The sequence below is a fragment of the Glandiceps talaboti genome, chromosome 6 (genome assembly GCF_964340395.1).
Source record: "Glandiceps talaboti chromosome 6, keGlaTala1.1, whole genome shotgun sequence".
NCBI lineage: Eukaryota > Metazoa > Hemichordata > Enteropneusta > Spengelidae > Glandiceps > Glandiceps talaboti.
The window spans coordinates 11,342,975-11,359,203 of NC_135554.1; the positions used below are offsets into that span (position 1 = coordinate 11,342,975).

General features: G+C 34.6%; 1 protein-coding gene across 1 annotated transcript in view; it reads right to left on the bottom strand.

The window, feature by feature from the left end:
- LOC144436325 (HEAT repeat-containing protein 1-like) overlaps positions 1–16,229 on the bottom strand; it is a 42,867-nt gene that overhangs the window by 22,740 nt on the left and 3,898 nt on the right. The window contains exons 3-21 of the mRNA XM_078125081.1: positions 15,925–16,026; positions 14,881–15,144; positions 14,061–14,146; positions 12,827–13,084; positions 12,416–12,532; positions 11,661–11,778; positions 10,929–11,030; positions 10,400–10,495; positions 10,070–10,161; positions 8,938–9,149; positions 7,659–7,777; positions 6,677–6,868; positions 5,873–6,062; positions 4,995–5,152; positions 4,498–4,678; positions 3,807–3,988; positions 2,146–2,334; positions 1,207–1,446; positions 122–253 (exon numbers count right to left, since the gene is read on the bottom strand). Coding sequence (XP_077981207.1) covers positions 122–253; positions 1,207–1,446; positions 2,146–2,334; positions 3,807–3,988; positions 4,498–4,678; positions 4,995–5,152; positions 5,873–6,062; positions 6,677–6,868; positions 7,659–7,777; positions 8,938–9,149; positions 10,070–10,161; positions 10,400–10,495; positions 10,929–11,030; positions 11,661–11,778; positions 12,416–12,532; positions 12,827–13,084; positions 14,061–14,146; positions 14,881–15,144; positions 15,925–16,026 — 3,030 coding nt within the window. The remainder of the gene's footprint in view (positions 1–121; positions 254–1,206; positions 1,447–2,145; positions 2,335–3,806; positions 3,989–4,497; positions 4,679–4,994; positions 5,153–5,872; positions 6,063–6,676; positions 6,869–7,658; positions 7,778–8,937; positions 9,150–10,069; positions 10,162–10,399; positions 10,496–10,928; positions 11,031–11,660; positions 11,779–12,415; positions 12,533–12,826; positions 13,085–14,060; positions 14,147–14,880; positions 15,145–15,924; positions 16,027–16,229) is intronic.

The window sequence follows — 16,229 nt, forward strand, 5'->3', positions numbered from 1 at the left end:
ATTAGATTAGATTATATTATATTAGATTAGATTATATTAGATTAGATTAGATTAGATTAGATTAGATTAGATTAGATTAGATCAGATTAAATATGATGTGACTATATAATCCATCACCTACCCCTTTCAATGTTTTGTTAACCATGCCAGCAAGTTCTGCATTTCTGGTGTTGAGGATTAAATCAAACAAAACGGACAGCAAGTGTTGTTGTACTTCATCTGACTTGATAGCAGAGAACAACTGTTTGGTAATCTGTCAACAAACAGGTAGTATAATGATTACATATCAATTTAAATGGAAAATCAAACATTATTAGATTTGAAAGTATGCAATATTTGACTGTAGTGTCAGTCGTTTTAAAAATACAATGATTTAGTATGATAGGATCTTTTTCTCCAAATACAGCTAAAAACAGAGTTTTGTCAGAAGATGGAACTTAACATAATATATTTACATATAATAGATAAACATATCGGGAAATAGTGTGAGAGAATCCTGTTACACACAAAAGCAAGTGTTGTGAGGTATTCTGGGTATTTGCACAATTGATTCGTAGTGTTCTCTGTAAGCTGAAAAAAGGCAACGTTATAGCCAGAAGATTATAACACACACACACACACACACACACACATTTACTATCAAAGTTGATCATTTTTGCAAGTTGAAATTGTTGTTTTATTTGCAAGGTAAGAACGTTTTACTTCTGAACACTGTATGACTGTGATTGAAGAGAGAGAGAGTTTTGTTAAGATTAATTAGCTTTTTTAGACTCTCCTCAGTAATGACTGTGCTGTCTTCAGCACTAGAGTTGTTATCATCTATCTCTTACAACAAAAATCTCAATTTGCAAAATGATCACCTTTGAGAGTAAATGTGCATGTGTCTTATAAATACCATTTAATCTTATGGCTAACGTTGTTGTTTTTTAAGCCGCAGTTTCACTCACTACACTCAGGAAAGTATGACTACACAGTCTGAGAACACCACAAACACTAATGCATAGGATTCTGTCACATTATTTCACAATATTTTGTTTCATTACCAAAATACGCAGGATCTGAGGGTTTTGTCACTACTCTTCTTGCAACTCGTAGTGGCAAAGCCCCTTAGGTTACTCATAATTTTCTAGGCTGAGTGACCGATATATTGAGGCATAATATCTAATTATAAAACAATGGCGTACAAAACTATAAACCACAACTGACCTGCTGTAATGCCGTTTCCTGTGGTGACGCTATCTCCGAAGTCAAATTAATTGTAAGACTCAATGCTTGGTGTAGAAGCTTCAGTGGTTTGCTATTTTTCTCAAGTAAGTCGACTGTTTTCTCGCTGTATTGTTTTAGAATTAAGTTCAAGATCATTGATTCATGCTGTGTCAGTGTCTGTGTGTCTTTAGCTTTCTTTATCAAACTTTCAAGTATCGGTAACGGTTTTTCCAACATCATCTGGAACAAAAATAAAGGATACTTTATAACATATATATAATATATATGCACCAGAAATCACTAGGGTGTGCACATAATAACAGTATATTGGTATTTACATTGTAGTACAGTATTGCATATCTGTATGCAAATATGGGTGCGATGGTTTGGTGTACACAAAAGTATATGTCTTGATTGCACTATGATTTTCATTGCCCAATCACATTGAACACTGATAAACATTGCTATTCTTTCACACTGCAGTAAAAAACAGGCTTCTAATGAAAACATTGCACATGGACTTGATGATTTTAATGGCTGCAATTGTTTATTTTCTAACTGATAATCAACATTTCAACTTGACTACTTCTACATCCCCAATGCATGCAATTGTTTCTTTTGCAATACAAGTTGTCTAAGGGTGTGTATTAAATGTCATGCCACATGAGTGAAACACCAAGCCTACATCATTTTAGCTGTAAATGCACAAGGACAAAATTTGAAGGTAAACGTAATGTTGGTGAATCTAACAACTGTACTTCATTTCTTATCATGCCTGATGATAATGCATGGAAATCTTGATCAGATAAGATTTAAATTAGTAACGTCTCTGAGATATTGATCTGGCCAGAAAATAAAATGTAGCGATGCTGGTAAGATTTCTGTCGCGCTATATGACATTTTGTTTCAGGCTTTGTGATTTTCATTGCATTACCCTACCTTATTGTTGACTTGAGACAGTGCATTCAGTAACATTTGTTGTACATTATGTGGCATATTGTTCTGTACAATACCAAATAATAACCAATCCAGACAAGACTCCAAATCCTTCCTTTTTGTCTTCTTCTTAGGAGTCAATGCCTTGTCATCAGTGTCTTTACCAACCTTGGCAAACATAACTCCAAAAGCCTGTGAACAGGATATTAGTACAGATACTTAAAGTTAAATATCAGATAAGGCAAAAACCCTCCCACAAGGTGGAGGGGGGTCTATGGATAAGCATTCCACTTTGAGTATGAAAGCTATGTTGGTCATGGATCAATGAATAATTAATACTAGTATATAGCAGAATTCGAAGAAAGTTAGTATGTAAGGTACACCGTGACGGGGCACCCTCACACATCGGTTAAGGGGCCAATGAGGGTGTAGTGACACAATGCGACATACTCTAGCAGTCTAGAAGAAAGTATGCTGTGTAGGAAAGTCAGAATGGATGCAATTGTTGCTTGCTTGTCTCTTGCAGAGGGTGATTTATATACATTGTAATACAATTGTTGCATGTGTCTGTCTCTTGTAGAGGGTGGTTTATATACATTGTAACACAATTGTTGCATGTGTCTGTCTCTTGTAGAGGGTGATTTATATACATTGTAATACAATTGTTGCATGTGTGTGACTCCCACAGAAGGTGGTTTATATACATTGTAATACAATTGTTGCATGTGTCTGTCTCTTGTAGAGGGTGATTTATATACATTGTAATACAATTGTTGTATGTGTCTGTCTCTTGTAGAGGGTGATTTATATACATTGTAATACAATTGTTGCATGTGTCTGTCTCCTGTAGAGGGTGATTTATATACATTGTAATACAATTGTTGCATGTGTCTGTCTCTTGTAGAGGGTGATTTATATACATTGTAATACAATTGTTGTATGTGTCTGTCTCTTGTAGAGGGTGATTTATATACATTGTAATACAATTGTTGCATGTGTCTGTCTCCTGTAGAGGGTGATTTATATACATTGTAATACAATTGTTGCATGTGTCTGTCTCTTGTAGAGGGTGATTTATATACATTGTAATACAATTGTTGCATGTGTCTGTCTCCTGTAGAGGGTGGTTTATATACATTGTAATACAATTGTTGCATGTGTCTGTCTCCTGTAGAGGGTGATTTATATACATTGTAATACAATTGTTGCATGTGTCTGTCTCTTGTAGAGGGTGATTTATATACATTGTAATACAATTGTTGTATGTGTCTGTCTCTTGTAGAGGGTGATTTATATACATTGTAATACAATTGTTGCATGTGTCTGTCTCCCACAGAGGGTGATTTATATACATTGAAATACAATTGTTGCATGTGTCTGTCTCTTGCAGAGGGTGATTTATATACATTGTAATACAATTGTTGCAAGTGTGTGCATGGTATAGTTCACACATAATGTACATTCATGATAAACATTTTTGTGTTGTCTCTCAAAATTATGATGGGCGTACCTCTAATTCCAGTCTTTTACACTAAGGATGAGCCATAACTCAAAATGTCTGTTAAAACTTGTTTTTCAAGGATTGAAATAATACCATTATTATCTGTCGAGAACACTTCAAATCATTTAACTTCAGAATAACCTTTTCCTCACTTTAAACTTACCTGAACGAGATGATTAGGATCTGCTTTTATTTCTTCACGTTGTTTGAGCAGTTTCCGTAGCAACATCAAATATGGTGTATTGGTGTCCTTATATAATTTGGATATAGTGCCAATACACAGCAGGGCAGTTTCCCTCATTGGTTGAATAGGGCATGATAACATTGCTAACAAAGATGGTATCACTGGACAATGAGAGAAAATGAATTATTATGATAAGCCATACACAAGAGGTCGGAGTACCTCTTAGTCTTAAGAAATAATTTCAAACTTCAACAACAACTCTGACTTAACCCTTAAGATGCCATAACCTTTTCATGCAAAAGACTCCCTAGGCTAAGGCCTTTTTTCCACTATAGAGGAGGATCTTACCTACTCTACAATTATCAACTTTAACTTGAAAGGAATAATGAAACATACAATCAATCCTATTTTTTCCCTTCTCCATGCATAACATGTATATATTGACGGAATGAATATTAATTTACCCAGATATGAGGTGAAGAGGTGAAGTTTGGGCTGATGCAAATAACTTACCTTGTTTACATATGTGCAGACAAGTTTTTTAGAAGGGGTAGATGAGAATATGATTCCTCCCAAATTGGTACATGCTACCTTTTAGTGCATCAATAATGATAAAAAAGAAAGCCGCTTAAAGTAAAATCTTTCACTAAACCAGATAATTAGAACTTACCAACTGAAACCCCACCAGTAAGGTTTGTAATCCCCGTCTCATTCAAATTACCGAAACTAGCATTGCAAACATGAAGTGCTCTTATTTTCATTACAGTCGACACTAGAGGGCGCTCTTTACCATCGCTTGTCCACACTGCTGCTAGAAATGCCCACAGTGACTTGCATGTGTTCAGATGGTTCTGGTAATACAAGAAGGAAATACTTAATAGTCAATGCATTATATCATGGTGAAACACATTACATTTAGATGTATTATCTTTCCTGTGGGTGAACAGAACTCCGAGACAACTGGTACCTCTGTTTTGGAGGCGCTCCAAAGCTGGTTTAGCCACCATGAAAGACCAAGAGGACCAACACCCACACCCACGTGGTTGATTAAAAGATAAAATCAAGCCCTTAGTGATCTTAACAAATATATCTATGTAATTTCAAAAAAACAGATATCGTAGCAAACAAAATTTAATGAATTCATGGAAAGTTCACACAATTTCTTACCTTTATGAGAGTCGTTAGCAGTTTTCTAAAGGCTGAGACGGTATTGGGTGATCTGGAATCAGCTGACCCCGAGGTCAAAAGGTCAAAGAGGTTTAGCAAAACACTGGTGTACTTCTGATGTGTTTCATTCGTACTGTTGAGAGTCCACCATTTTAAGACTGTAGAAAAATATCGTAATAGCATAACATGTTACTTGCATGGTTTTTTTTTTTAAAATGACCTCCTTCAACAGTGCTTGCCATTTGGTGGAACCTGTGATGTACAACAGATCTAGAGCGGCATTGCATTTCAGAGATGAGAAATGCACTATGTTCAACAATAACTAAAAATTTAATTATATCACCTTCACTGTCACTGTAATAAAAGTTATTCTTTTCCATTCGTCTTAAGGTCTTTAATAATTTTAGAAAAAGTGGCAGGTAGGTAGATTTTCTGTTTTATTTTATTTAATTTTTTTTCATGTGTCAGTGTCTAGTTCAGGTAGTTGTGTTTTCCATTTTTCCATTTTCATGATTGTATTATTTTTTTTCTCAAAAAAAAGTTTCGGCAGTGAAAAACTGGGTGGGATCGGGTAACCGGAACCACACAACAAATTTTTGTTTTAGGCCTAATTTCCCAAACAAATAGTTAAACTTTAAGGGCAGCATATTGAGTCCATGTTGTGTTTGTGGTACTTATTAGGTGAAATCTACCTGGGTTTTTAAGGCCATTTCACCAAGGTTCTCTTGATCACAACATGTGATTACAGTTGCACAAGGAACCATTATCACCCACTTGTGTAATCTACCACATTGAAGAACAATAGATTTAGTTTGCATCTATCTTAGTAAACCGAGGCTGGATTACTAGTGTCGTATTAGAACATTGAAACAACCTACCTTTACTTGCATTTGCGTGAAAAACATTTGATAGTAATGTGTGTAATATCCAGGCAGTCACAATTGAAAATTCTTCTGTAGATAAGCGTCTATGTGGCTTTTCCTTTAATATGACAAATACTTTGGAATGAATCTCTTCAAACATCAGATCTTCAATTTCATGTTTTATATCGTCACTCTCAGAGCCATCCTAAGGAAGAAATGATTGTCAGTGAATAAACAGAGATATGTAATTTGAGTGCATGATATGTAATTTTATGTAATTTTTATATAATTATGTAATTTTATGTGCATATGTAATTTTATGTGCATGAAATGTGTAATTTATATGCATTTCCAATTAATATGCACAATATAAAATTTCATATGCATGAAATGTAAATTCAGTGCATGATATGTAATTTTCTGGTCATAACGTGTATTTTATATGCAAGATATGTAATGTCATGTGCATATGTAATTTTATGTGCACATTGTGTAATTTTACATGCAAGACATAATTTTATATGCATAATTATATAATTTTATATGGAAGACATGTAATTTCATATGCATGTTATGTAATTTTATATAATATGCAAAACATTAACTTTATGTTCGTCCATAATTATATAATTTTATATCCAAGACATGTACTTTTATATAAATGATGTAATTTTAAGTGCAAGTCATTAACTTTATGTGCATAATTGTATAATTCTATAAGCAAGACATGTAATTTTATATAAATGATACGCAATTTTATATATTATGTAATTTCATGTGCATGATATGTAATTTTGTATGCCCGAGATGTATACTTACAGAAATCTTAGGTTTGGCATTGATGACAGCCAAGACATCATTTCTGATTGCTGACATCAACAAGTGGGCAATGTCGACTTCCAGAGTCCTTTTGGCAGTCAGAGTGATTAAGTTGCTGAATATAAACATTGTCATGTACTTCATTCTACAGTGGAACGATGACTTTTCAAGTTCTCCTTTCAGCAGCTGAATCTATGTACAATGATAATTGGTATCTTGTGGTTAATGTTACTCCATAAACACAGAAAGAAAGGAAGTCCAGTAACAGCTTACATTGACTGTATATAAATCACTCACTCACACTCAGCTTTCCAACCAATGATATCTGAACTGTTTAATTGGCAATCATGTTACTTGGAGAGGGCTATAACCATGGACTAGCACGAATAACTACCCAACTAACTTACACGTACAGACATAGCCTATAGGATCCTATAGAAACCTATAGGTGAGTTTGGCCTATAGACAGTCATGCCTATTGGAACCTATAGGCGGTTTGGCCTATAGACATTCATGGCTTTAGAAACCTATAGGCGAGTTGGCCTAAAGACATTCATGCCTATAGAAACCTATAGGATCCTATGGGCAGTTTGGCCTATAGACACTCATGCCTATTGGAACCTATAGGCGGTTTGGCTGACAGACATCCATGCCTATAGAAACCTATAGAAAACTATAGGCGAGTTGGCCTATAGACATTCATGCCTATAGAAACATATAGGATCCTATAGGTGGTTTGGCCTATAGACAGTCATGCCTATAGCAACCTATAGGCGGTTTGGCCTATAGACATTCATGCCTATAGAAACCTGTTGTCATTTTCTGGTAGACAGACAAGCAAGGAAATCATTGTTTTCTTTGAAAACAGCATCACGTAAGGATGGGTCAAAGTGTGTAATATATTTATGAGGATATGAATTTATATGTTCATACCAATTTGACTTGCATGTATTTTGATGTTTCTGTCATTGTCAATACCTACCATATCCTTTTGTTGCGCTTCTTCCATTGTTAGAATATTATGAGTAATTTGTTGAATTACGGCATCATTAACAGCAGCCATTGTCTGAGTATCGTCATTCGAGTGCAAAGACTTATACTCTGCAAAACAACAAAGATGAAACACCTACACTTTAATATGACATGTATCATGAATTTCAGTATAACTCAAACTAATTTGTCCTTTGGAATCCTGGTATCTGTTTATTAAACTAAATTATGAGTTACCCGTGAAAGCACCACTAGCGGCAACTGCTCCATCTTTTGAAACTGTTTCCATGGATACATGCACAATGACTTAAACTTCTCAACATTGTACACCCTGATGCGTACTGAATCATATATAGGTACATGTAAACGTTATTGTGATGTAATGATTTTCCATTTTACAGCACACAGGCCCTAAAACAGTGCCTCCATTGACCAGAACACATTCAAATTGAAATGACACCCAAATTAAATAGCACTGATGAGACACAGTATGACAGAAGATGTGGCAATTGCTGTGACTGAAAGTGTATGACCAAGCTTGTGTTTTGACATTGAATATTTAATGGGTAATACCATATATAGGTACCAAGGCAAATCAAACTAACATTGAACCAGATTCAAAACCAAGCTTTTGCTCGCGATTCATAACTGTCACTACCCTACCTACAAATAAAATGGACCAAAAATTGACAGGTACAAATTGCTTTTTATTAGTAACTGAACAATTTTTAGTGAATATATATTTTTGATTGCTTATTGAATAAAAATGAACAAAAAAGGCATTTTAGTCACTATTTATTTGGACAATTACCAGAATGGTACACTGTATTCATGTACAAGGCAGCATTTTAGTCACTACTTAATTTTCCTAATTACAGACAGGTACATTTTGTTTATGTACAAAAAAGGCATTTTAGTCACTACTTACTTTTACTAATTACCCAACTGGTACATTGTGTCCATATACAAGAATGCATTTTAGTCACTACTTATTTTTACTAATTACCCAACTGGTACATTGTGTCCATATACAAGAATGCATTTTAGTCACTACTTATTTTTACTAATTACCCAACTGGTACATTGTGTTCATATACAAGAAGGCATTTTAGCAACTACTATTTTTGCATTTTATTTTTTCCTGCGAAATAACTGAAAGCAAGTCTTAAACGAAAATTTCCATTTTTACAGAAATTACAGTACATGCATACTTGCTATATTACTACCTGAACATCTGAATGCCATTACTGCAAAACCAATAATAAACTTACCTCCACTGATACCAATCAGTAATTTATAATAACGTCCTAATGCTGAGGTGGCGATTTTCTCTGCTATTTGCACATCTTTCAGTGCTTGTTCAGTGTTCACCAAATAGAGATAAGGAAGTACTGCCAGCATACATCTATCAGTCAGTTCAGGACAGTCATGTAGCATCTTTTGGCTACATAGAATGTCTACAACAGCCAGAGTCACACTCCACCTAGAAAATAAATTTTATTTAATACATGTAAGTAAGGCCTGCAGAAAATTGTTTGGTTCCGGTTACGCGACCCCACCTAGTTTTCACTGCTGACCCTAAACCTTTGTTTACGTATTCGAGAACAAATTAAATAAAATCACAAAAATTGTGAAGTATGGATGTGGACGTAGAAACTGACATCAACTTAAAAGACAATATAAAACTGTTCTTCCAATATGTAATGACTGTACAGCTGATGCGAAGAAACTAGTTACACAGAGACCATATGAAAACAATGGAAAGCATAACTACAAAACTATAAAACAGAACTATGAAACACATACCTATAAAAATATAACTATAAAAAATAACTATAAAACACATAAAAAAAAAATCAAATCAAATCAAATAAAAAATCTACCTACCCCACCTATTCTAAAATTGACCTTAATCGGAACCACACTATTATTGTTAGGCTTAATGAAAATGAAGTTATTACAAATAGTGACAACACTGACAAGTGAAACTTGTTACAAACGGGAAAAGTACACAACTGAATTACATTAATAACATTTGGTACATGACGTTTGGAAGAACAGTTTTATGGCATCTTTACACAATAGCTCACTTTCACAAACAAATTTCAAGTTCCCTCTGGCATTTCATGTTCTTGTCAAACTATGAAAGAGAATGCGAGTCTTTGATGTTCCAACATTCTGTGCCAAGTGTCATTTGTCAAATTCATTTGTTTACTTTCCCTGTTTTGTAAATGCTTGGTTGCCAGCAGTTGTAAAGGTACTAACCAACTGTGTTAATTTCTGTGTGCACTGTACGTTTTGTAATGCTATAAAGTAGTATGTCACTCTATACCAACCTTTCATGAAGAGATTAATAAAATTACATGACATTGAAAATGAATTTTACACCAATTATACCCTTACCAGGTCTTGTTCTTGGACATCTCATAATATCTATGTAACTGGTCGTTCAATAAAGAAAACAACTTATCCCCTGGGATAACATCTAACAATTTCTGAAAAAAAAAATACATGTATCTTAATTTTTAATCTCTTACTATACTATAATTGCAAAATGTTGACGTTCAATGTCTTTGTGGCAGAACTTTACAACATAATTCCGTTGATTATTCTGGGTTTCATATTTTGGTTTTCCACTTTGCTGTTCAAAAAGCACAGTGCAAAGGCAGCTAAGATTTTGGAAAATGACAGCTAAAATTTTTGTGGATGCTTTATAAGTTACATTAATCTTACCTCTTTGAGATCTAAAACTGTTTTTACAACCAGTGGCTCATCATCTGCAAGTCTTTGTAGCAACGACTCTTGAAGGAATGCACTTGTCTCTGTGCCCTGGCATTGAAGTAAAAAGGTGTTCAATACACTAATTAACTACTACTGACAGTAACTTTTCTCTGAATAAAATAAAGTTTGGGATGAATGTTTGTTTAGATAAACGAAAAGCAGTCCAACTACAGAGAATGCACACTTATAGTGGGAAGGCCAGAATTTGATTTAAAATGACAAGACCATGCTTCCGACATTTCAACCCCACACAAAGGACCTTCCTTTGGAACCCAAAAATTGAATAATATGCCAGTGAATTCATAATTGTTTCCAACTTCACGGCATGTTTGTCCCTCCCAGAATTACAATTACGTTACGTCAGAACTGTTTCATTATTATATTTTCTTAAATGTTCTAATTCAGTATGACAAACAGACAAAGGATCCCTTCGAAAGTAATACACTAAATGTTCATGGCATCAAAAAAACATCTTACTTACATGTTCTACGGTCTCTTGTAGATGTTTGACCCCTAACAGCCTGACCTTTGAACTTGGATGGTTCAGACTCAGCATCAGAGATGTTTCACACTTTGGTACAACCTGTTAGAATTGCAGAAATGTGTTAGTTAATATATTTAAGTTTCAAACCATCTAACAGAGGTGGAGCTGAAAGATACCGGTACACTTGATACCCAGTATACCTTCATAGACAATGTGATACAACAGTCAACCCCAGTATACCTTGTGATTCACCACAATTTGGTCAGGCCTGTACAGTGTAGCGGGGATATGACTTGTTGACAACACAGTAGAAATTAATATAACAATCTGTTCTTCTGTTATGCAAACTTAAGAGGGAATTCAGTGAAAGTCCTAGAGAGTCTGACTGGCAGAAATGTGGCAATTTACATCCAGAGCTGCCCTAACATTTACAACCTACAGAGATGAGGGATGGTACGTTCTCCCCAAGATCTACAGAAGCATGCTTTGTGATCATGTCACCTTGTGACATGAAGGTGACATGATCATAAACAGCGCCACCTATCATAAGTGAACAGGACTAACTGCTTGCAGTCAAAAGCTCTCAGCTTATCAAAAATTTGCTGAGTGTATTGGTTAAAATCTTAGTACTTTGAGTGAATCTTTTTCCATTTTCTGAGGTCACTGAAAAATGGCATCCGTATGAAAAAAGTTAGTTGAATACATGTACATGTCCTAACTAGTCATTACCTGGTACTTAGTTCCTGACACCGACAGTGACAGAAATTGTTGTAAAATGTCTCTCTCTTCTTTTCCAGTGATATCAGTCATAACTTCCTCCAGAGCCCTATCCATGGAGATAGGAAACCTGCCAAGTATAAAACAAACATACACATCACTACAAAAGACTCTTAGATTTTTCAAATACAGACTTTTCTTCAACCTCTTCAAACACATTCTTGAACCACTTTAAAAACAAATTTGATACAGTTCAGACAATGCAAATCATTGAACGTGTTACAATTGAACGTATTCATGTCATACATATTTTGTGTTCTATTTCAGACTGAGTCATATATGCAAGTGTTTGCGGTAAAGTTTGGAAAGCCAGTAGTTCTGTTAAATACGATGTGACATTTGTGTCATACCATCGTATAAGCTAGTAGCACACGTGTGATTAGGGCTGAACATACCTAACATCTTTAAGTGTCTTGGAACCCTGATAACGGGAGAAGGGAAATCTAATGCAACTTGCATAGATTTTCATAACTTGTACCATAATTTTTGGCAGAGTATCCTCATACTATACCTTGAGACCTCTGGTAAATTTCACATAGTTTACACATTAACAACAATACTTTCCATTTTCACTGCTTCCATTCAGTACATAATCTACAGTTTCCTCAACAACAAAATTTTTTTGTTGAGATGTGGGTGGAACAGGTGGGAAATTACAGCATCTTTTTTTTTTACCCATTTTATACAATATAAGGAGTGTGAATTACCTTCTTTCAATGGCCTGCATAATTGGGGAATACTTGGTTTCCAATAGGTTCCTACTTTCCACAGATTGTCTGGTTGTCTCTGCCTGACTGAATTCCATGAACTCTTCTAGTAGTAACCTGAGATAGAAAAATCTCAAATTTAATTTTTTACGATCTACAAGAACACATGTGATGTCCATACTGTATCGAGTAGTGGGTTTTAGTTGTTTACTTCCTCTGTAAATTTTGACTTGGTTTTGAAAGATGGACGCACAATTATATTTACCTGTCTAAAATTTAGTTTCTATTAAATCCATCAGAAAATTTTGTCAGTCCTGAGATCGACTCTAAAATACAGATATACTTAGACACTTATCCAAGTAATAACGTTAAATAATACAAGCTGAAACACATTAAAAAAAATTGACAAACCTGACTAGGAAATCGGCCACTTCTGTTTCCATGGCAACATCATGTATGATATTCTCCAGTAAGACGCCATACTGTATTTGACCCTGGGATACTTCGTCTTCTCCTTCACTGCTTGTTGCCATGGAAACACCTTCATCGTTGGTGGCTTTGACAAGTCTTGGTAGATAGGACTTCATGAATGGCGTGATGTTGTATGACATAGACAACTGTTCTAGTATCTGGACAAAACCAGTAAGCTTGCAAAGGTTCTTGAAAGCTCTGAGGCACGAAGCAAAAAAACAAAACAAAGGAATATGTCAAACTGACCACTAGATGTGTGTTGTTTTATACATGTACATTTACCACAGCATTTAGAAAATGCAGTTGTTTTTTCAGAGTGAAACTGGTAACTAAATAAATCAAAAGGCATGACTACAATAAGGATAAAAAATTATGTGTTAACAGCAGTTGTCTGCCACAGCTTTAGAGAATAATAGTCCAGAACAAAGCAATGATCCTAGGCTATACAATCATATTGACTCCACGGGATCAAGAAGCAAAAAAACAAAGGAATAGGTCAAACTGGCCACTAGGCGAGAGTTTACTAAAAAGGGGTCAGACTTGACTAGTATTATGCTATTTCCCTGACTCCCATAATAATCAACCTGTATCTACTTTATTGTGCGAAATGTAAATTCTTATATATATGGTAATAAACATATTATTATTATTATTATTATTATTATACAAAATGAAGCACCTCTGTTGTTTTCATACCCAGAATTCCCTACCAAAAGTGTACATACAGAAGGTCTGGTTCAGTCTGATTTGAATTCAATGTATTTCTGTTTGAGAAATCCCACAATGTAGAAGTGGTGAAAAGTGTTTTCTTTTTTCATAATTTCCTGGACATCAAATGAAGCAGCTTGGAGGAAATCAGTCTCACCATTGTTCACCATTAACATTCACGGATAAAGTTACACTTTTTTTGCACAGTGTAACGATAATTGAATATATTAAAGGCTCAGTTCCCAAATTAGCATCAAATTGTAGGCGTAAAAAGGCAGACTCTGGTAGAGCTATAGAAACAGTTGGTCCTGAACTAAAGAAAGATTTGATGAAATCATTATGAGTCCACTCATAAGATACATTTGGTACGAATGGGAGGACCTGGGACTGAATCTTGGGCCTTTAAGTATTCCCAATCTGTAAACATTGTTGCCTTGGAAGGAACGCTATAAAATAATCAACTTACTTCTTGGGTAGTTTGTTTACTTTCTGGGATTGACAAATGACAGTGACACACGTAACGGCTTCTGTAGTTAACTTGGCCTTCATATTCTGCATAGAATTCAAAATGAAGTCATTAGAAATCCTTAGTACTGTTATTTACAGTAGCTTTGATTAGATTAGATTAGATTAGATTAGATTAGATTACTTCATTGGCCAAATAAAGTCTATAATGGCCAATACATTTAGGACTGTGGCTTGGTGTTAGACAACATCAAAACAAGTTTGCTGATAATAATATACCAGTATAAGATATAATTATACAATGTAAATAAGATCAAATCATAATCAAAAATACTGAATATCACACATAAACACAATTTTATTTACACACACCGGTGATTCACAGACCTACCAATTATGGTAGTTCTACATTTGATAATGCAGTGTTATTTTCACACAAGCTGCTGAGTGCAAATTTCAACGAAAATAAAACCATTTATGCAGTATACATTTGTACTAAACTTAAAAACCTCATAAAATTGCAAAAGTGGTAAATTTAGGTCAAATTCTGCACATTCATTCACTGCTTTGGGATATTAAAAACACACAGTTCTGGATCTGAATAACTTAAAACCTGTCCAAAAAGCAAGCTATTGAAAAGATTACATGCTTGGTGAGACATATCTACAATTTTTCATCGATATGCCGGACAAATAAGCATAATATAGCCATAATATACCACCTGAGAAACAAAACTTCAGTTGTACAAAGAATTTCAATTCATAAAAACACACACACACAAAGTACATATACTGGCAAAACATACAATTTATTTCACCTACCCTACATATGGCCTTAATCAGTGGTCCTAATAAATTCATTTTCATCGTTACTTTGACAACAAGTTCACAAACTATCATGTATGAGGCTGCCTTGTAGTCGACTGACTCAGACTTCAAACCTTTGAGGATGTATGGTATCAAACCTGATACCATCTTCTCTGTCACATTGCCTGTCAACTCAATAGCACCTACTATAGTAGTAGCGTAGAACGACAACAAGACACGCAGTGAAGATATATTGGATGTTGGTATATCACCATGAGCCTGAAAAATTAGGGTAATTGAAAATGGTTATTTCATACTACTTCAAATACACAAAATGTTTTGAGCATTACTACCACACCACTATAGAGGTCAAATTACTTCTTCTAGGCAGCTATACTTATCAATTAATATCAGTGTGTGTGTTGCAAAGAATAGCATTCTGCCAAACTTAAAAGTTGCACCTAGCTGACACAGAAGTATCATTTTTTTTAATCAGACAACAATATATTCACTAAAAATACCAATAATTTGACATTGTACATGTTAATGAGTGGTCAATTATATCCATAAGTAGTATAGCAACAGATTGAAAGCGAAATTACGTTGGGTCTAGAATTTAGGGTGTGGACCCAAAAATCACTTTGATTGGATTTATTGTACTATTATATTAAGTGTACAGCTGCATACATGTAAATACATTTATCCACACTGGCATAGGTGATTCAATATTGTTAAAGTTATAAATAAGTCAACAAAACAGTTCCAAATTTTTTTTGAAGCTGCAGCTATGGCAGCTTTAGTGAGCACGCATGAATGATTCTTGGACTTTTATTTTTTAACAAAAGGTGCCGAGCCTTGTCTATTCATTTAAATACATGTAATAAAACACATAATAAAATACTTCTCTTTTCACATTACAATCTCACAAGTGAATTTTAGAAGACACAAGTCATGCTTCCATAATAATATAATTAAAAAAGGATGAAAATTATACACCCATCATATCAAATAATTCAGACACAATTATTATCAGTACAAACTAACTCGAGATTTGCCCACCTTAAGAGCTTTAGGCACCATCTCGCAAATAAAATGCTGGAATCCCATATCTTTGTAGCAATGATTAACCAGGGTTGACCTTGCAAGAGGAACTCCAGGTTTCTAGAAAAGGTGGAAAAGATAATTAACACATATGGCCTTGTACAAGTCACAGGTGAGTGCACCGATATCATAATGAGTACACCACTTCTTTGTCATCACTATTGAAAGTCAGCAATCAAACAATATGTGTAATCAGCTAATTGCAAAGTATCAGTTCAGCCATGGTTTGATACATTACTATAAAAGTCCGGAAAGTATAAAAA